This window comes from Pithys albifrons, chromosome 2 (genome assembly GCF_047495875.1).
Source record: "Pithys albifrons albifrons isolate INPA30051 chromosome 2, PitAlb_v1, whole genome shotgun sequence".
Lineage (NCBI taxonomy): Eukaryota > Metazoa > Chordata > Aves > Passeriformes > Thamnophilidae > Pithys > Pithys albifrons.
In genome coordinates, this window is record NC_092459.1 from 31,521,356 (window position 1) to 31,542,966 (window position 21,611).

General features: G+C 36.0%; 1 protein-coding gene across 3 annotated transcripts in view; it reads right to left on the reverse strand.

Annotated features, from left to right (window-relative positions):
• The window catches only part of PHIP (pleckstrin homology domain interacting protein), a 107,608-nt gene that overhangs the window by 12,928 nt on the left and 73,069 nt on the right, over positions 1-21,611 (reverse strand). For all 3 annotated transcript variants that reach the window (XM_071548646.1, XM_071548645.1, XM_071548644.1), the window contains 15 exons: positions 21,008-21,148; positions 20,126-20,202; positions 19,198-19,429; positions 16,009-16,128; positions 11,904-12,011; positions 11,383-11,507; positions 11,101-11,183; positions 7,788-7,899; positions 7,520-7,581; positions 6,799-6,954; positions 5,081-5,201; positions 3,197-3,322; positions 1,136-1,208; positions 687-737; positions 240-389 (listed from right to left, as the gene is read on the reverse strand). In XM_071548646.1, the coding sequence (XP_071404747.1) occupies positions 240-389; positions 687-737; positions 1,136-1,208; positions 3,197-3,322; positions 5,081-5,201; positions 6,799-6,954; positions 7,520-7,581; positions 7,788-7,899; positions 11,101-11,183; positions 11,383-11,507; positions 11,904-12,011; positions 16,009-16,128; positions 19,198-19,429; positions 20,126-20,202; positions 21,008-21,148 (1,737 nt within the window). The remainder of the gene's footprint in view (positions 1-239; positions 390-686; positions 738-1,135; positions 1,209-3,196; positions 3,323-5,080; positions 5,202-6,798; positions 6,955-7,519; positions 7,582-7,787; positions 7,900-11,100; positions 11,184-11,382; positions 11,508-11,903; positions 12,012-16,008; positions 16,129-19,197; positions 19,430-20,125; positions 20,203-21,007; positions 21,149-21,611) is intronic.

Here is a 21,611-nt window from a genome sequence, read left to right on the forward strand (position 1 = left end):
AAAATATTTTGCAAGTAAAGTATCTGAGAGAGCAGACAATTATAATTTATTTTGAAAGTACTTTAAAAAGATGATAAACATTATTATCAAGTGACAACAAAGCATGGAAAAAAAGTTCTGTCACTGAAGCAGACTGAAGTTTCAATATAAAGACATGGAAATGTAGTCAAAGCTGGAAAAACACAACCAACCACCTAAGAACTGAACCACAATTGGCCTTCTTGCTCTAAAATACTCACTGGATATTCAAGAAGATCCACTGGTTGTCGAAATGGTTCAGAGTCTTCACACTGAAAAATGAGGTTCAGCAGCTCCTGGCACTGCTTCTTCCATGACTGAATGTCATATGACTGAGCTCTATTACGTAGACGCCGCTTTGGCTGATGATCCTGAAATGACAATATTGCCTGGTATATATTAAATAAACCAGTGGCTTTTACAAAATCTAATGAAAAAGGTTTCCCACAGGATATGTATTAATTCACAACATGCAGCAGCACAGACAAAAATGCTTTTACATTGAACAGCCCAGAGGAACAACAAATCAGTAAGTTCGAAATTTTGTAAAAGCTGCTATTACACAATAATAAAAACACTTTCCATTTTATATTTCATTGCTTACATATACATTAATCATTATTTATAGGACTACAAAATAGAAATTAAAAAACCATAAGAATATTTACCTTTCTTTTTCTAGTGGAAGTTCCTGGCACATTTGTATCTTTCTCTTCTTCCTTTGAGCAAGATAATGAGTCGCATAAAAAGGTTAAAAAATATAAGCATGTATGAGTAGGTGAGTTCTTTTATACTTTGTAATTTAAATCTTTACAGTGCTACCTCTGTCCCTCTGAGAAGCATTTCCTGTGACTGTCAGTTTTGAGAACCTCTCAGAAACCTAAACAGCTAAATTCTCCAGCAAACTGTTAAAGCTCTCTGCACTAAAGGAGGAGAGGAGGCTGGATTGTCACCCAGTTTCCCATCTGACAAAAAGAAACACTTCATTGACAGAAAAGTGCACCCCACTCACTGCCTTACAGTGACTGAAACCAGTACTTTGGTCTTCCATGGGACAGAAACAATGGTCCCGTTTCTCCAGTGTATCAATGCCAATGTCCAAGGCACAAGCACTTACCTCATCAGAGTCAGACAACACTTTCTTCTTCATTGCATTGTACAACGGAATTATGTCATAGCAACTCTGGTCTCTGTGTAAAAAGAAATACAAGCTAACATTTATTTTCCATCTTCACCTATGGAACCAATAGTCAAATCAATAATTTGCCTAGGATAAGGAAAGTATTTATGCAGCCATTCTCAAATAAAACAGAAGTATGTTTACTGTTACAGGAATGCTAAGAGGACTGCAGTACTAAATCAAGCTAATCATCTGCTCAAAAGTTTTCATATTATCTGCACTCTGTAAAATAAAGACCAGGGAACAATGTCAATGTTTTAAAATTGAAAACAATAATCCTTTACCATGAATTTATCAGCATTAGAAAAATCTAATAATATACCACATAAAGGGTTTTGGGGCCCATCTAACCTTTAAAGAAGTATTACAGTGAATTTTATTGTACAAAAGTGCAATTTAATACATTAGCACCCACAATGTACAGCATGTGAAACACAATGTTCATTTGTGTAAGGCCTAACACTTATTGCATAGACTTGCATAATTAAATCGGCAAAACACACACTAATTCTCAATTCTTGTTTAACATCAGAAGCTCCTACAAAAAGGAAAGCCCCAAAGTGTTCTACTATGTAGCAATCCAAACCACTGGGGAAAAAGTGGTTTGTGACACTTCTACAACTCGTAACTGTAAACACTCAGCAACTCTAAGACCAGAATCAGGGTACTGCAATTACCACTAGAACAGCTGGGAGAGAAGGTGAAAAAAGATCAAGCAAAATCAACACCCTCCTCTCCCCTCTCTTCAGCTTTTTAGAAGACTTGGGCAACTTAAGAGACTAAGCCTTAGATTCTCAGAGGCATCACTCTCATCAGAACCATGGGCTTTGCTTGCCTTGGTCTATGCCTCCTACCTTACAGTTAGAACCATAAAGAAAAGCATGGGCTTCATATAAATCGCTAGTTCACTTAAATTACTATCTTAACAGACTCAAGCTATAGACCATTATTAAATAAGAATAACTATGTGTTGCACTAATTTAGCTAAGCCAAATAAAAACATACACTTTGAAAAACCCTGAGCTGTTTAATTAATCAGAAAAAATCATGTTGGACAAAAATCTTAAAGAAGAAAATTAGTAATAGGCAAGCCCTTTTATCTTTTCCTAACGGTGTTTATTTCACTACAACTATTAACACCTGAAGTAGTTCAGTATTTTTCATTCTCCACACTATCAGGAATCACAAGCACTGAAGATATTGAAGATTTATGTATGGAGTCACAGTACTAGATTTCCAAATACTTAATGCAGGTCTAATGTTTTTTGAGAACACATAAAACAGAAAAGAACAAGATTCAATTTAACACTGAAAAAGTAAATCTCTGAAAATTGTCATGATTTTTTGTTAAGCTAATGAAATATCTTACTGTTTCTACAAGGTGGGAATAGCAGCATTCACTGTGTACAAGCCAATCATGGCAGTGGACACAGTAAGCTCTGCTTACAAACTTTAGGTCTGTAGATGTGTCAACTGAAAAAAAAATCTTAAAAATTTCTGAGTTTTTCTATAGACAGTAATGAAAAAGAACACGTGAAAAACAACTACTATTTCTGTCAGCTACAAAGCCTCCAGTTTTTACTTTGCATACATACTAAACATCATTGTCAATCACATTATCAATCATAATCTAGACTTCAGAATTAAATGCCCACAATAAAGTAGGCAGAATTCAAATGCAAAATTAGAACTCATAGATACACTCACTGCTAAGTTATAACTCCATGAAGATACTCAGATCCATTTTTATCACTCACAAGAAAGTCTCTCAAAATAAAATGCCATGCCAATCTATGCCCATCAGTGTATTATAGAACTTCATCTCATTTTGAAAACTTGTGAGTTCTTTGTCATGATAAGCTTTATTCTTTTCTGCCCCAACAGCAGACAAGAGGTTTTTTCAAGCTGCAGAACCATCTCACTTTAAGATTCAGACCTGAAAAGGCTAAATGCCTTGGTAAGAGATAGGAATAACAACAGACCTACTAAGCAACTCACTTTATGAAGTGTAGTAGAAGATCTGTGACAAATTTGGCAGATTTGACAATAGGACTTCCAGGTTCATTAAACGTGCGCGTGTTGTGTTCAATGTACCGCACTTCCCACATTAATGAAGAGAGGCGCCTGTGTATGAACAGTTGGGGGAAAAATAAAGTATTTCTAGCAATGTATAATAACAGGGAAAAAACATGTCACACCCTTCTTCCCATTCATCAATGTTTTCCATTACATCAGAAAATGTGGACACTGCAAAATGCTGTCCTGTGTGGCCAGCAGAAGGCACCTGTCTCAGGCCTCCCCTTCTCCTGTTTTAATTCTGTGGTAATCTACACAAATGGCTTCAGGAATACACAGCTGACACCCCCCAGGAAAATTCAGCTGTGATGCCTCACTTTTTATTATTCCTTTAAGATATTCGTAACCCATCCTGTCTCACCTCCGAACTCACTGCTAAGGATTAACAGAAGTACTAATCAAAATGTTTTTAAAGTACACATTTTTCTGATGGATAGACAACAATCACATTTCCTTACATTGCTGATTTAATGACCAAACTATAAAATAGCCATGTTATAAAAAATTATGCACAAAAGCAAAATAACTGAAAAAAATAAATTCGAATCTAAGTAAAAAAAAAAACAACAAAAAATGCTGACAGCATAGAAGTTAAAAATACATACAGTCTTCTATTTTCATACTAAAAAAAGGTAATGAAAAGAAATGCTGCGCAAGTGTTTTGTAGAGTGAAGTGGGGTATAATTTAACATGTTTAGTGTAGCATAAGGATTTAGATGCAATTTAATAATGATTTTGTGTCCAGCATGTAGTTATATACCATGCCAGTAGTACCAGGAAAGATAGTATTTTTTTCTGTTTGGTTTAGCAATTTTTAGAAACATACAGGCATGCTAAGACTCCTGGTTTGGGAGAGAAAACAAGTACTAAGGTAAGTCTCATGAAAAGCTACCAAAATCACAAATGACCTGAACAATCCACAGAAGGCGAAAGAAAAAAATTCTTGGGGAAGCACAACAGGGTGGCTGCTTATTATCTAACCAGGCCTTGGCAATACTACAAACTAATAAAACCCAATTTATTGATGGTGTGTTGATTATGAAAAATAACTGCTTACTCTTTTGACAAGAGAAACAAAATTCAGCAAAAAGTCCTCTATACCTGATGGCAAAGCAGTGCATTATAAAAGCAAAAGCTGGATTACCTCATATCACACAATAAACATGAAACAATGTAAGCTCAATGTTCATTATAATAATAAAAGCCAGGGATGATTTTTTGAAAATGAAAAAGCAAATTTAGTTTATAATTCAATTTTCATTTAAACAAAACCACCACAAAAAAACCCACACAAACAAACAGACAACACACCAGCAATTGCAATCACAGACTGATTTTTGTTGCTGTGCAACAATTCAGAGGTTCAACACTAATAATGTAAGAACTCAGCTTCTGTGTAGCTGCTTAAGTGATAATGCAAGATTTATATTTTTTAAAGCAAATTAGGACAAAAAGCCCCACCTGAGATATTTTTAAGGATTCTCTTTTTTTTTATTATTAAGTGGAAATTCAATCCTTTGGACTAAAAGTCATATAACTAACCCTGCAATTTGAATCTCACATGGAACAAGTAATGTGCACAAGCATGAGTTTCAATGCCATATAATTCTAAAATGCATTTTGGAGAAGAGATATTCAATTCTTTTTAGATTTTTAGAAAATGGAAAACTAGATCAAGGATAGAAGATGGAAGAAATTAGAAGTGCACAACTGCACCCATCTCCTAGTTTGCTCTTACAAGACAAAAAGCTACCAAAAATACAGCCAGCAATATAACACAACAGGAACTGAGGACTTAGATCTAACCTGTAAAATTTGCTTTCCAGTCTTTGCTTAATAGTACTGAGGTCTGTGGGATATGCCACAACAGTGCAATACATTGGGTAAGCTTGAAGATCCACAGGTGCCACAAACGCAGAAGCAATATCTAGATGAAATGAAAAAACAAACACAATAAACCCCCCAAAGTTATATACCATAAAAGTCCCACAGATAGCAGTTGCAAGATTCCCCCCACTGCAACATACGCTATTTCCTCGTGTTTGAAGTACATAGCAGTTTCCCCAAAATAACAGTAACTACTCTAGACATTGCAAACGATTTCTGATAACTCTGCTGAAGGAGTGCTTGTTGAGGTGTGTGCTCTAAGTACAGTCACTGCAGTGACTGCCCATTCTGTTGTGTGTGAAACAACACACTCCTCAGAGACAGGGCAAGTGCATGTATAATATACACATCTGAAAACCAGATTTGAATGTATAAATTCAGTAATGTTATTTACAACACAGGCTCATTTCATTTGATTTTATATTGCCACTCTTGCACCTTCAAATAAAGCAACACATTCCATTCTTACCATAAAAGCTGCAGAGCTATTTCAACCTCTCTAAGAGGCAGGTAAAATCCATGCTCCAAATAAAACAGAAAGACAATACCCTGTCCTTACCTAACAGCAAAGAAGCCTTCTAAAATCAATCCACCATAATGCTAGAGGACTGCTGAGCAATTTAAGTCTGTGCACCTAAACAATCTTGTTTTTTCCCTCCTGTGCTTATAAGCATCATGAGCACTGAGATACATCATCCTAACGTTTTACACCTCAAGGAAAAATACTGTAATACAAAACATAAACCCACCTTTAAAGTCACTTTTAAAAGTCTTTAGAACAGAAAATATGTTGTTGCTAAACAGACTGCTCTTCTTCTTGAGGCTGTTTACTTACTCTTTTGAATGTTCTAGCAACTGCTGCTTTGTACCAATATGTACCACACATGCTATAGCTAAATCCCAAACTAAGCGGTATGTCACACACCATAATGCAAAAAGAAAACCATTACTCTTAGCGCAGTGAAAACAACTCACATTTCCTCACAATGTTTTTTAACATACATCTCTAATTTGTTTTACTATACTGTACGGATAATTTCTTTCTTTCGGAAGCAAAGGGAGGCTTCTTAAGCAGTTTGTCATCAAACAAACCATGTGGGATTTATGCAGAATTATTTCAAGAGTTGAGTTTTCTGGCTTTTTGGAAATGTCGCATACCTTGCATCAGTATTTCAAAGATCAATTAAAAAAAAAATCTGTGACTACTTAGATATTTAATTTATGACCACTGTTAGCTCAGAAGGTAAGACAGCAGACTCAACATCATTCGCTCACCACAAAGACACATAGAGAAGACTTAATTTCTAGCCTGTATTTCACTGATGTATCTCCATCTGCGACACCCATCTTTGATTAGGTCAATGTTGCAGTGATGTGTTACATATTTTAACCATTACCTTCTCAGAAACTGCCTGTAAATAGTAATTGCTCTACAACCAAATAGCAAGTGGCTTTTCTTAAGTTAACCGGTTACAATTTCCTCAACATTTTGCATAACTAAAGAAATGACAAAGTTTTGTTCCAGTTAATTGAGAGGTTCAAGTTGTATTTTATCATACTCATTTTGGTAATTTTAGAAGTGCACATAAGCCTAGTAAACATATAAACCAAAGTTTGCCATATTATTCAGAATTTACCTAGAGTCATAAGCTGGTTTATCCCTGCAATAATTCTGTCGCACTCCTCATCTCGGGTCCTGGAACCCCACTCTCCTTCCAGAGGTTTGTAGAGCAGCGTTCTACGTTCATCATCTGTTAAAGGAACACTAGTTCCCAGTTCTTCTGGAAATACAGCTGGAATATAATATGAAAACTAAATAAACCATAAATCTTTGTATCTTGTATAATGCATATACCTGTAAATCAAAGATACCATAGAATAATTTCTACTAACTAAAACAAATGCAGAGTTCTTGATTTGCTCAAAGACATTCTGGATGCATCCAGTATCATTTCCATATATTATTGTGTGTTAAATTTAAATCCTTACAAGGCAGTTTGGTGTACAAGTCCTCTTTAAAACAAGACTTACTCTCTTCTGAATTGTACAATTTAGTTTTCAATCCTGCCTAACTGTACAGTTAGCTTTAACTGTACATTATTATAATTTCTGTAATATTTCTGATTATTTTCAACACACACTTAGCTTGTCTAAGTTTGGATGTGTTTTTTTGCAGTTCTTTTATCTTGATCCACTTTTGGTTTAATAACAGGTTATTCAAAGAGTCTTTAAACACAACTGGTTTGTGGCCCTTCATCTAACTTCCCAAGAGAAACAGGATTATTTATGTGAAACTATGAAACACTTTTTTTCTTCTTTAAATATACTTGCAAAGCAAATTGTATGAAGGTACCATACCATTACTTGGTATCAGCTCCATGTCCCAAGGGCTCATCTTCTCAGTATCACCATTGTCCCAGCTTAAAAATAACCACACAAATTATCTATTAATATTGCTTCAACAATATAATTATTTGATGTTTATAACATAACTTATCTATGCACCACAGAATACTTTAATAAATTGGTACAGTAAGATGCATGACTGAATTGAATGAAAGCAAGTTACTCAGTCAGTACTTCAACTGAAGTAACTAATTAAAAGATAGAAGATAAATTTGCTAACCAGACATTGTAGCACTGAAATAAGCTGTCAGGATAATCAGGCTGCAGAGGCTCCTGGCTTTCAATTGTTCCAAACCACCAAGCATCATCTATCACCGACCTGAAACGATCACCTAGGTAAGAGCATAAAATAATTTCATCAATGCAAGGCGCCTTACCCTCACAAGAAAAACAATTTTTAGGCATCTCTGGCTTGATCTTGAATGCAGAAATCCTTTTGAATACTTACAGCATCAGCAGGCAAACATGAGTCATAGCTCAGTTTAAAAAAATATTATTGTTTCTGAAGATTATTTTTAACCAAAATGAAAGTTAATATAGCATTTCAGAAAAATAACTATTTACAGATCTATCAACATATTCTTTAAATACGAATTTATTTTTTAATTTCATAAAAAAGGTAAGACATTTTAACATTGTAACTTTAAGAATCAAATCTCCTTACGTTAAACACTACATGCTATCTTGAAATAACTGAGCACTATGACATTTCTGTATGGGGAATATTTTACATGCTGCTGAGCTCCTCCTCCTTCATTTCTGAAGTGTTTTTCCAGCGACCCAAATGTAATTCAAGAGGGTTTTTTCCCTTTACTATGCAGGCAATCTAACTGATAATAGAATAAAATACATTAAAGCTTGCTCGAAAGGTTAGCAAAGTAATTTACTATGACTTGAAATGGTTTCACTACTGCAAAGCATTCATCCAGCTGAAAACAAAAGGTCAGAAGCATTAGTAAAAAAATTACACATGAGAATGCATGTATTACACACATTCATACATGCTAACATTTTCTGTAACGTGCCACAGAGTTTGAAAACAATTTTTAGCATAGTCTTCAGTCTGTTCAGTAGAAGAACAAATGTAATTTAAGTCTGTGATTCCCAGAACTGCACATTTTGTGTTCACGGGATCTGAATATCCACACGCTTTCTTTACTGTTGCAGTATTTGTTCCATTTTAATACATCCATCCTCTGCCCAAATGTTTGCTGCAGTTGTCTGAATTAATAGGAAGTAAATACAGTCTCAAAAATGTTTTGCTTTCTTCATTGCACTTTTTTAAAAATTCTAAATTTAATGGATTAATTAATGAAGTAATTCCAGGACAATTATAAAACTTCTATTAATAGTCCCAATTATGCTGAATAGAACCAAGTATACCAGAAATATCTGAAATTCAAGATCAAAAATGTAAATAAGGGCTCATGTTTTATTTTAAAGGAATAAATTATTCTGAAGAGCTCTTAAAATACAGTCTTCCAATACAGCATTTCTTAGTGATCAGTTTCACAAGGAAACGTGTGTAGGTCCAACTGTGAGTGCCTTCACTGAGCTGAACATTAAGGAGATCAAAACCACTTAAAGGAGCAGTAACAGCTTTATCAGCAACATCTGCTGCAGCATTTCATACAGTTACAAAGGAGGAGACAATTTTACCACAATTTTTACCACCCAAAAGAGGAACTTGAGAATGAACTCTAACATGCACTTGTCAGAATTACAAGCTGGTACAGGACACTACTGGCCTGAAACTCACATTATTCACATTGAAGGCTTTATAAAAGGTTTTGGCACTTTCAGTACTTATTGTGTAGCTCAAATTTTTTCCACAAGTTTCTTGAAACACTATTGCCAGCCCAGGAAGGACATGCAACCACTCCTCTACTCCTGGATTTCTATCACAAAACAGCTGACAGATAACTGCTGACTAGACTGTTCATAAAGTATGGCAATAATTCTTCTTAGGCTGCTGTGATGATGTGGGATGAAAACATGTATGGCATGGCAAAGGAGGACAAGACCACAGATCAGGAAAGAACAAAGCATGGTGACATGTTAGTAGATGTTGATCAACTTTGTCTCTTAAGAGCTCTTTAACTTTAAATGATCTTCAAATATGAAATCAAGGTTTACATTTCCTAACGGATCAGGAGCCCAGCGTCTTTACCAAATTCCCTACAGAACTGTAGACTAGCTGTCTTTTCAGACAAGATAGTGTAAATTATGAGATGATGAGATGAACTTATTCCTATGTCATCATGTAATTTACACAATTCCTGCTAAGGCACACAACCTAAGCAAGGATATCAAAGAACTAGAGACCATTTCCTCTTTCCTGATGGAAAAGTCAGGTACGAAACAAACACACACCCGCAAAAACAAACAAAACCCACAACAAACAAAAAAGAGCTTTAAGCATCCACCTATGCCACTTCTTCAGGTTACTTAGCTACAATGAACCAATGAACTTAGGAGAGGACTGCACTTCAAAAACATCACTAAGACTTACTTCAAATAAAAAAAGGAAGGCTAACAACGTTTTACTTTTACGAGAATGTCACTTCATAGAATATACTGAGATATTGGAAAGGACTTAACAGTGCTAATAATTTTGAAAACATTGTATCATATACAAATTGCTCATGGGGGAACAGATTTAATCCAGAACTCTGCAGAATCAGTAATACTGGCTTAATCTTTTAAGTTTCAGGGACAATCTAAAGGCTGTTTGTATGAATCAGAACTTATGTATTTCCTGATCTCCTGAAAAAAGACCCTACCATTTTGTCATAATGCAGCTTTCTCTCCCTCTAGTTAGATTTCATTGCCGAAATTTTTGTCATCACATGAAAAAGATGACTAGGAAATAGATCTGACTGAAGGACCTAAAAATCACGGACATTCTTCCAGTACCCAATACGTTGAAATAACTATGCACAGGCAAAGTAAAAAGAATCAAAGTCATTCCCACATCACATGGGAACTTTAACTATACACATTCTTCAAGGAAGCTAAACCATAAGGTTTAAACAGAACTCAAGAAGTATAAAGAGATGGAAAGAGCATTTTCTTTGTACAATCTAGAGATCAGCTTCAAATTTTGGAGAAGATGTTCCCATATTTCCAGCAGAAACTCCAGAAACTGGAAAAAAAATAATTCTAGTACCAATGCAGTTTTAAGAGGGCCTTCATTTTTTAAAAAAAGACACAACATACAGGCTACAAGAAGTTATCAGTTAGCAATAAACAGCATATTCCTGAAAAGTATCCCTAATTCCTCTCTGCAAACATACAACTGACATCTTCTTTGCACTTTCTTTCACAGATCACCTTTGGGGTTTTTTTTGCTTGCTGTCACTTCAGTCAAGGACAAAGTAGGGCTCCCCATCTAAATGCAGGCAGAGCTTATTATTTGACTTCAGTATTAGTATTTATTTAGCATAACTTACTTTTAAAAAGTTATCATGAAAATAGGTAGACACTTAGAAAAACAACCAAAATCACAACACGAAATGGCCCCCACAACTCACCTATATTCCATCGCCTGTGCTTTGCATCATCAAACTGTTGCCTCAAAACTAGGAAATCTATGACATCTGGCATGTCATGGTACCTAATTACAAGAGAACACACAACTATTAAGTGATAAAACAGCAAAAGCAGAACACAAACCACTTACATAAAAAAATCAGCACTTAAAATTCAGTGTTTCAAAAGCAGAAAGTCAACATTAATGTTATCTTTTAACCTCACACCTGTTTCCCTCCACCACAAGAAAACACCCAATCTGAATATAATACTGCTTTCCTTACTTCATGGTGAACGCTCCTCCAGTCAGTTTACCCGTGTCAGGGTCAAGGAAAGCGAGTTTAAGACAGCAGAGAGTGGGCAATCCCACTTCATACTTAATCCCAACTATTTTCATCAGCTCTTGCTCCTGGAATAAACAAAATATTATGTATCACCACCAAAGTTAAGATAATAGTAATATCTTTCTGAAACATGAAAATATAGTGAATATACTGTATTTCTGCAGATCACATAAAAATTAAGAATGTGAAATTTAATCTTCCAAAACAAACTATTATTTCACAATGCAATATGTCTGAAAAATATTTTGCTATGAAGTGTAACCATCTCGTCTGCTCAAGCAGGGAACAAAGTAAGACAGTTTAACGTCTGATTTTATTTGACTATTAAGTTAACTTTTCTCCATTGTCTTACAATATTAAGAGCAGAACAGAATTATGTGTACCAAGAACTTACTTCTGGTTAGTTTCTAAAATATTTTTTTAATATTAAGATACAAACAAAAAAGAAAATAAAGCCATACTCGCAATTCCATTTTATGCCACGGTTGTTTCTTGGGATTAATGTTATATATTTTGTTCTTCTTGGCCATTACAACGTAGGCTTCATGACCTTGTCGGAAATAGTAGACCTAGAAGTGAAGTGTGACAGTTATCCTAGGAAGATTTTTGAGGTGCTTAAAAGCTAACATATTACTGCCATACAGCCTGAGTACCTTCTCTTTTATCAACTTCTTTTCACTCTGTTTTCCTGCAAAAGTCAGATTCTCAAAAAATTAGAGGGAAGAAAATTTAAAAAGTTATTGTAGAAAAAACAGGAAAGACTTAGAATGCTGTTTTCCCTGTAAGCAAAATATCCTCAATTACACGTGAGACCAAAACAGAATTGGTAACTAAACTGTCCATTTATCACTGCAGTACAGAACAATTCAATGACAGCAACAAGAATTCCACTAATCCACCTGGTTATTCATCATGGCAGGACAGCCCTAAGTTAACAATCAAGCATCACTAAATTCACTATCTGGCTAACCATATATTTTTGAACAAGAAATATATTCTAAAAGGAAAAATCTGCAGTATGTTACTGTTCTGGTAAGTTTATATGTTTGCTTCCATACCACTGAAAAAACAGCCTAATAAGGAGATGAACAAACTAAAAATGGACATTTCAAGTGCTTATTAATTTTTTTTAATCTTTCCAGAATAAATTTCTATGGTTCTGACCCAGAGTCTAACAGTTTTACTTTGATCTTGTTGGGTATCATACCACACGGATGAATGTTTTTGCTATAAACCATCACTGTAATGAGGTAGTAAGCTGAAAACCATAAATATATATTCCAGGAATGTATTTGAAATGTGAAACAGAGGTTCTCGAAACTAACTAGAACAAAGATCTGATAAATGGCTGTATTCCTGGTACAATAAAGGATAATAAATATATAAATTTTAATAGTGTCTCTTAGGGTGTCCTGACATGGGATTTTCTTCAAATAGCGTAACAGAAAAATAGAAAAAATGTAAAGATCCAATACCCACCCCACCCCCCCAAAAAGCAGCAGAGAGAAAAACCCTCTGTAAGATTTAAAATACATTTCTACAAAGAAATATGCTAATACTTGCATTTCTATATGTTTTCCAAAACTCTTGTATCATAAAACATTATAAAGGAAATTTCTACATTAACAGGTACTGAACTCTTCTAAATGCCATATGACAATTTTTAACTTTTTAAAATGAAGACGGACTCAGCACCCCAAATTTTTTAACCTGTGTCTTTAGAATATTCAATGGGCACAATATCATCATAAGGACAAAACACACAGCAAATACAAAAGGCACGAAAGCAGTGAGGGTCTCTCAGGCACTGCCAGAATCTATCCATCTGTCAGACAAAGGAACAGAGGCTACCGAGACACAGATTTGATGTAAGGCCAATTTACATTACACTTTCATCCTTATGACAACTTTTTCCCATTCCTTCCAGTGAATCAAAAGAATCAAAACAAAAAGGTGCACAGGCTACAAACAATTCCTGCTACAGTTGGTGTTTCTGTTAAACCCATACATGAACTCAACCTGTTCTTTCCAGAAGACATTGATATTTTGTAAATGCCTCTAAGCATTGCATCTTCTGTCATAAGAACAAATTAGGAAGATAGCCGTGCAAAAAATAAAATTCATGCCTTTTTCCCAGAAAATAATTTTATTCTTGATGAATTCCTGATTCTGCATATTTGTTATAGTACCCAGACAAAACTGTTCTCTATCGTGTTAATGGCAGAACACTCCAACAAACATGCTTTGTATTTCAATATTCAGACAGGGAAGTTGAAGTCCCATCTCTCTGGTGTGTTTCTACCATTCCTCGAGACACATGACAGAAAAGTCTGTAAATGGCAGTATTTGAAAGGGAGATGGAATGGTATATGCCATTCTTATGCACTAAATAAAGCATTACTGTTTTTTCTTACTCGTTTGTACAGTTTAATAGAACAAATTTGAAGTATCTCCCCTTCCAAATCTTACAAAACATACCAACCAACCACCACAATGCTGGAAGGCCATACAAGACCTCTCCTCACCACATTTCTCTAATTAAATCAACCTTTTATTTTCTGTGAATCTCAAAAGTAACCTTCTAGATGATTAATTTCTTTTCACATCTTACGTAAATCTGGGGAAGGCAAGTACTAGAGGTGGGATTTAAGACTGAGCAGCTTGTTTATAAACATACTCTCTATTGGTGCAACTATTCCTACTTTCATTTTAGGAAAGATATTGAGGTGCTGGAGCAGGTCCAGAGAAGAGCGAAGAGCAACAAGGCTGGTGAAGGGACTGGAGCACAAGCCCTATGGGGAGAGGCTGAGGGAGCTGGGGGTGTTTAGCCTGGAGAAGAGGAGGCTCAGAGGTGACCTCAGCACTGTCTAGAACTACCTGAAGGGAAGTTCTGGCCAGGTGGGGGTTGGTTTCTTCTCCCAGGCACTCAGCAATGGGACAAGGGGGCACAGGCTCAAGCTCTGCCAGGGGAAATTTAAGTTGGAGATCAGAAAAAAATTCTTTCCAGAGAGAGTAATCAGGAATTGGAATGGCCTGCCCAGAGAGGGGGTGGATTCACCATCCCTGGAAGTTTTTAAACTGAGATTGGACGTGGCACTGAGTGCCATGATCTAGTAAATGGACTGGAGTTGGACCAAGGGTTGGACTTGATGATCTTGGAGGTCTTTTCCAACCCAATCCATTCTATGATTCTAGGTACAGGACAGAAAATCTCTTGTTCACCAATATAAAGTGTTTTCAGCAAAAGGATGCACTCTACTTAGAGATAACTCACCAGTTTATCTTACTAAGCCCATAGGATGTTAAGTCTCCTGAGTAGTGAGGTACAGAGAAATCTTTGTCTGCTTCATAGTATCCATATAGGATCGGACACCAAACACATTTATTTGGACTTGATCTTTTGAACAGCAGTCTCAGCTTGCTGGAGGGTATAAAATCCACATTTTCTCTAGTTGCAACTCTCAACTTGAAATGCCCCTTCCCTCCCTCACTAGCAATGCTGATAAAATTTTTGCATAGCTGTGCTCTGAACTGCATTAGTGAAGTGATCCAGTCAAAATAAAACTACTTGCACATGCAACCTCTGCTCTTGATTCAGTTTCTCAGCTGGTGCCTTCAAAAAGCTCTAGCTCAGGACTAAAGTTAAGTAACTTTCTCCAGCAGCACTCTGAAGGTGCGAGCTATACAACTCTATTTAGTATCTCAGAAAACACGCTGCTCCCTGAAGAGACTTCAGGCTACTCATTACAGCATAAACCAGATGTTTCCTCTTACTTTAACCTGAGGGGATTTTAAGAAACATGCACAGACTCTGGCTTTCAAGATTGCATTCTATCTGATACTACTTATTCATACAATTCTATGTAATGTTCACTTGGTACACACTCCAAAGGAGCAACTGGTGGGTGTTCTTTTCCTGCTGTATTTTGAGACAATCTGGGTCATGTTTACTGAGTGTTTACAGCCTGGTTTGTATAAAATACATATATTCAAAACTCCTTATTTTCTGTTGCAGGAGACCAGTAGTTTTCTGATACCAGGAACACAAGTGAAAAAGGATAACAGAGTTTTTCTTCAGAATAAATGAATTTAAAAAAACCCAAATGACAGTTGTCCCCCCACCAAAACAGTCAAACCAAACAAGAAACCCCAGAACCTCCCTGTGGAGGTTTAATTCCTGTTTTTTAATTCAAGTCCCAAACTGAAGTTAACTTTTCCAAACTTATATTTGATTTCTTACCTATTCTTCAGCGTACAAGATGCTCTACAATTAAGGAATATTTCACTAATTAAAGCATCTGACACAGCTTACATACAAATATCATAAGAAAACTAACACACTTAAGACTGTACAGGAAGGAATATTACTGCAACAGCATGGAATAATAATTTAAAAAAGTCAAAGTAACACATGCAAGAATATTTTTTAAGAATGGGAAGCAAAAGGAAATTTTAACAAGATTGAAGAATAATTTTAAGAAAAAAACCAAAATATTTTGATTTTAAGTCTCTGGAAAAAATTCACAGCTGAAAGAAGTAAGGACACAGAAGGGAAAACCACAATACCTCATCCCCCATCTGTGGCACAAACGGGCACCGCCGAGGAACAGTGTCTGTAATCCAGGCTGAAGGCAGCCATTCCTCCAGCGTCAAACCATTTTCTGCCAGAACTCCCACAGCCAGCCTCTGAAGAAAGGGGACACAGAAAATTAGTATGAACAAACAAACATTTGGAGAAGCCTTGTATTTTGGTAAGTATCTATTAAAATCAAGTGCACTTCTTAAGTATATTTTATGTAAGAGGAAGTTATTGCCATCGTAAGGATAAATTTTAATGGCCCTTTGATTTTTTTTTTGAAGGGGTGGGTATGAGCTCGTCCAGCAAAAACTGAATTTAATAACAATCCAGTAATTATAACTCATGCCCAGTAAGATAAAACAGAAACATGTCATTCTCTTTAACCAAATTCACATGGTTGCCTTGGCCAAAAAGACAGTTAAACTCTGTGGCTGCCTCCAATTAAGTAACCTTTCACAAAATGAGGAAGAGATTAATGAATATAAACAGAGGTAAAACATGTGAAAATGACCTGGATTTGGTACACTCACATTACCTACTGGTATATTTACTATAAAGGGCTGTAGAACTGAATTTTCAGAACATATTTCCACATAACATCCTTGTAAGCAATGAAGCTCACTGCAGTTGCTGTTCCTCTGTGAATGCTGCATAACTGTATCTAACAGGCCAGACAAAGGAGGGGCTTGTACAACCATCCAAGCAAAACTGCTTTGAAATCACTAACAGAATGTTATGTGTGTACAATAAGCAACCTAGGACAATGATATAGAATATCACTCCATATAGCCACTGATGGAAGACTCTGCATCCCCAGACTGCAAATAGGATACTTCAAATATAATTCCATTGTGCAAATTCAAATGTGGTTTCACATGACAGGAACTGCTCTGACTCCATCAGTCAGTATCACAGAAAAAAAGCACACATATAGATTAAAAAAATACAGAGCAAAACCACACAAAACTCCCTAAAACAGAATATCTCCATTATAATAAATTAATAATACAGAAGCATCTTATGAATTCTGAGGTTTAAGCAGGTCTATCTTCTGAAAAACTGATACACTGTCAGAGAAAAGTGTCTAGCTCATTGGTGGATTATGCCAAGTTAATAAGAAATAGCCTTTAACCAGAAAATCTTTCCTTGTTATAACTTTACACATTAATCAGCACTTTAAAACCTTTTGGAAGTCAAGCCTGATCTCAATTAATTATCAGGAAGAGACTATTCCCAGTAACTTTATCTAATAAATTCTAAAACTCTACTAAATCCTTTGGTAATTAGTTCCACAGCCTGGCTACATGCTCAGGTAGGTTTGGGGGTTTTGTCTGCTTTCAGGGGGTGGGGGCGAAACAGGGAAATGGCTCTTTTTTTCAGCTTCATGCCTGTGTCATTGGGTGCTACATCTCACTGTAACAAAATAAGGACAGAAATCATTCTGCAATTATTAATTTCTAAACCAGGGTGCTCCTTCCCTGCCCTTCTCCACTGCTGTGTCAATTTTTCGATTGCTTTTTGGTGGAGGGGGATTAGAAATGTAAGCACCATTCAAGATCATGAAGCCCATGCGTTAGTAGAGATGAATGTCAATCTTTCTCTACTCTTTTCTAAATTCCTGTGATTCTGTGTCTGGCTACAAAGACAGCCAAAACTTCTTTTCTCAAAGAAAAGCCCAAATTTTGAATCAGGATCAGGAATGAGGATGAACTTTCTACCAGAAAGGACTGTGAGCTCTCTGCCCAGTAAGGAGGTCAGATGTCCACCACAGGAAATTTCAAAGACAAACATCTGTCAGAAATGACAGGTATAATTAATCCAGCCTAGGGGCAGAAGAAAGAGATGATTTGCTGCAATTCCTTCCAGCCTAATGCTTTCTTGTGACTCAAGAAAGGAGTAGCTTATCCTTAAAAATTTGAAATATCTAAGCCTGATACTTCTTGAATTAAAGATCTCCTGCATCTCAATAACTGGCAATAAAATGGTGCAACATTCCCAAAACATTCAGTTCAGCTTTAATCTAAGTGGAAATACCAGGCTGACAACCAGTTCTTTATTTCACAATAGAGAGCTAAAGTGGAGATTTCAATCACTAAAAAAGCCCCCTCATCTATTTCTCTGATCTTCCTTGGGTTCCTTCTGTTTTTTTGATACCTTCTTTTGGTTTCAGACTGTGTAAATGCCAATATGCTATTAGTATTGACAGTACAACCAACAACTGTACGATAAACAAAAAGTAGCCTAAAAAAAGACCGAAGACTACCACCTAACATCCCACATGCTGTACCAAAGAGTCACGTCAATCTGACACTGCCAACCTGCATGTTAGAACATTGTTTGGTCAGGCTACCTACTAATGAGGGGCAACAGACTGAAATAATGATCTTAAGGAATGCTCAGGACTCCTAATCTTACAAATAAACAAAATGCAGATATTTAGTTTCCTAGATGATACAGTTAGTTTCCTTGGGTACTACAAAAACAGAAGTTTACAAAAGCAATTGGCATCTACCACAGAGATCTCTTCTGGTCTCTGCTGTAAAGAAAGAATGAAGAATGAAGTTTTCAGATCTCACAATTAAAAACAACCGCTCAAAAAACACACTGAAAATAACCAAACCCTAACCCTAACCCAAAGTCAATGAAAATTTCCCTGTACCGATCAAAACTGAAATGACAGGATTAAATTAAAAAGCAAACAAAACAAAACCAGACCAAAGCCCTGATCAAGTGATATTTCCCTTGATGGGGGTATAGTAGCAAGCATAATGCAAATACCATATATCGTGGAATTGACAGAGAAAAATGACATGGTTGTGCAGTTATACAAGAAATTCCAATTATACAGGAAGACAAGTCAGCATAGCTGAAGAAATACCAGCATGTTATACTGATACTCAATATATTCACAGAAAGGAAGTTCCTGGTGTGAGAAAGGATGGTGATAAGGACATTAGAAGTGTTCCTGAAGTGAAATGCATCATATTTAGAAAGCATATCATTACAGCCATCTATCATTTGACTTAGAAGAGTCAATTATTATCATTTGAAACAAGCAAATGCTGTGATGTGTTTTAAAATTAGACAATATAGTTACATATGTAACTGAATCATTCATCCAGTTATTTCCAAGTCAGCAGGAATGAGCAATCTGTAATACACAAAGAACACCTAACCTTTTGTTTTCTCTCTTTGGGTTTCCTCTTCTTTGGTGATGTTGATGGTCCATCTTTCTCATCAATACCCTTTTTCCTTTCCTTTTTAATTTGCTTCCTTTGTTTTTCAGGTCCTTCTTCATCCTCTGAACTACTTTCAGCTTTCTTTGTTTTAATTTTAGGAATTTTCTTTGGTGGTTGTAAATTGATTCCTGCATCTGCTGTCCAGTCTGAATAATCACTGGAATAGTCACTATGTATGGCACATCAAACAAAAAAAAAGAAAAAATACCAAAAAAACAATACCCAAAAGTTAAAAACCAATTCAGAGTGCATTGGATTACATAACATAACCCAACATAAGATTACAGTTAACAGTCAAGCTAACTACAGTATTCTAATAGCTAAATCCCTATATTCTATCTACAATTTAAATGGTAGTAAACCAAAAGCCTTAACATCATTCAGTTTTGCAAAAAGTTTAACTTAAAGATTCCTTGAAAGTAAATCCACTGTTTATTTGGTCAATTCAAGAGGATACACACTGAAGTCTGGCTATTGTTTTAAGGAATTCTGGTTCTGAATATCTTTGAACCAAAAAAACCAAAGGATTGGTGAAGCTACCTCAATCTTTGCTCTCTAATTTCAAACCGAGGGTCACACAGCTCAGCCTGACAGTCACAGAAAACTCCTACCCCATGCATGAAGTGTGTGTGTCCCTGGAAAGAATTACCATCCTGCAAAACCTACTGAAAACAATTTTGATTCCAGCAAACAAAGACAAAGCCTTCCTTAAATTTTAGTTACTAACATGACTGAAAAGCAAACCCTGAAAGTTTTAAGTTCTTGTTCACCTTCTCTTCTAAATCTGCACTCATTAACCATTTGCAGAGAAAATGATTTAATATTTATTGGCAGGATTTTCTCTGTGAGGCATTCTCTCACTTACCTAGAACTGCCATCACTGTGCCATGCTCTTTCATCTTCTTCTGATGTTCCACCACTGGCGACAACTACTTCCCCTTCCTAACAAGGAGCATGGAGGGTGTTGGGGAGGGGTAGAGGGGGGAGGCGGAGAAAAAGAAATAATTTTCTTTCGAACTCCAGTAAGTTATAATACATGACAACACAACTATAAACATACAGCATTACAGAAGTTTTATGTTGTTAAAAGGGATTTCGTTTGCAGATACTTCCTTTACTTTAGTGGACTTAATGAAATGAAAAGTATGAAAATATCTTTGCCTGGAGAGAGACAATGTAGAGCAATGCTTTTTTAACACAGAGATCTGAGTGTTCCCAGTCTCCATTTTAAAAGGCTAACTTACCTTTCTGAAAATAATTTCAAGTCTTTTTAATGTAGTATTTCCATAGTTTTTCAATATCAAACAACAGCCCAGTATGAACTTTATGTTATGTTCATTCTCCACTGTAGCTACAGAAACAGAATGGTTGATGCTGGAAGGATATTCTGGAGGTCGTATTGTCCAACCTCCCTGTTGAAGGTGGGTCACCCACAGCCAGTGACCACCCTGCTGGGCTATATGGTCTGTACTGACGGGGCTTACAAATATAAGGTAGGCTTAAAACTGCACACTTCGCAAAATGCCTTTACGAATGAGCATTTCTCTCCTTTGTCAATGACTTTTAGCCAAAACTAAACAAGTAAAACAGCATGTGAAAAACTAGATCAGTATTTTTCAAAGGGGTGAAACACACAAACAAAAATGTAACTTGAGTTTCCACTAGAAACAGTGTTTAATTAGCTGAAGCAGGAGCTTAATGAGTAGAAATGGAATATGTAAGATTGCCTCATGACTAAGAATCTTACATCTGAAGAACTGTGTCCATTTTCCAACTCTTCAGCAGGCCTTGCAGTTTCTTCTACTGCGTATCTCGTACGGTAGTTGTGCTGATTAGCTGCTTGTTTTCTTGAGTCACTGGTGTCAAGCAAGTTCTCATGAGAATGGTTCTGTGAAGACACAGAAGTCAAAATACATCATTTTTGAGTATACAGTTTATTAACACACAGCATCTTCTTTAATAACATTGTTCCAGGAAGCAATTTTTGCTGTAACAAAAGATAGAAGTTCAAAAATAAAGAGCTGCTAAAGAAAACACTCTAAATGCATAGTTGGCTGTGAGCACCAAGCAATTCAGGGTATTCTGGAAATAGTTAAAATTTTTTCCCAGAAACAATACAATTTTTTAATCTTTAATTATTAAAAATCTTCATTCTCCTCAAGGTATATATAACATATATATAACTACTGATAGGCTGCTAAGACTTGGTAATGGCTCAGAATTACACTAAAAATGGCTGAGGAAAAAAGACTCTTACAGAGAAGTCCAGAGTGTTATTTTGCAATCAAGGGATCAGATCTGTTAGAAGAGAGACCCATACAGGAATACATCCCTTAACATAGAGAGATGAC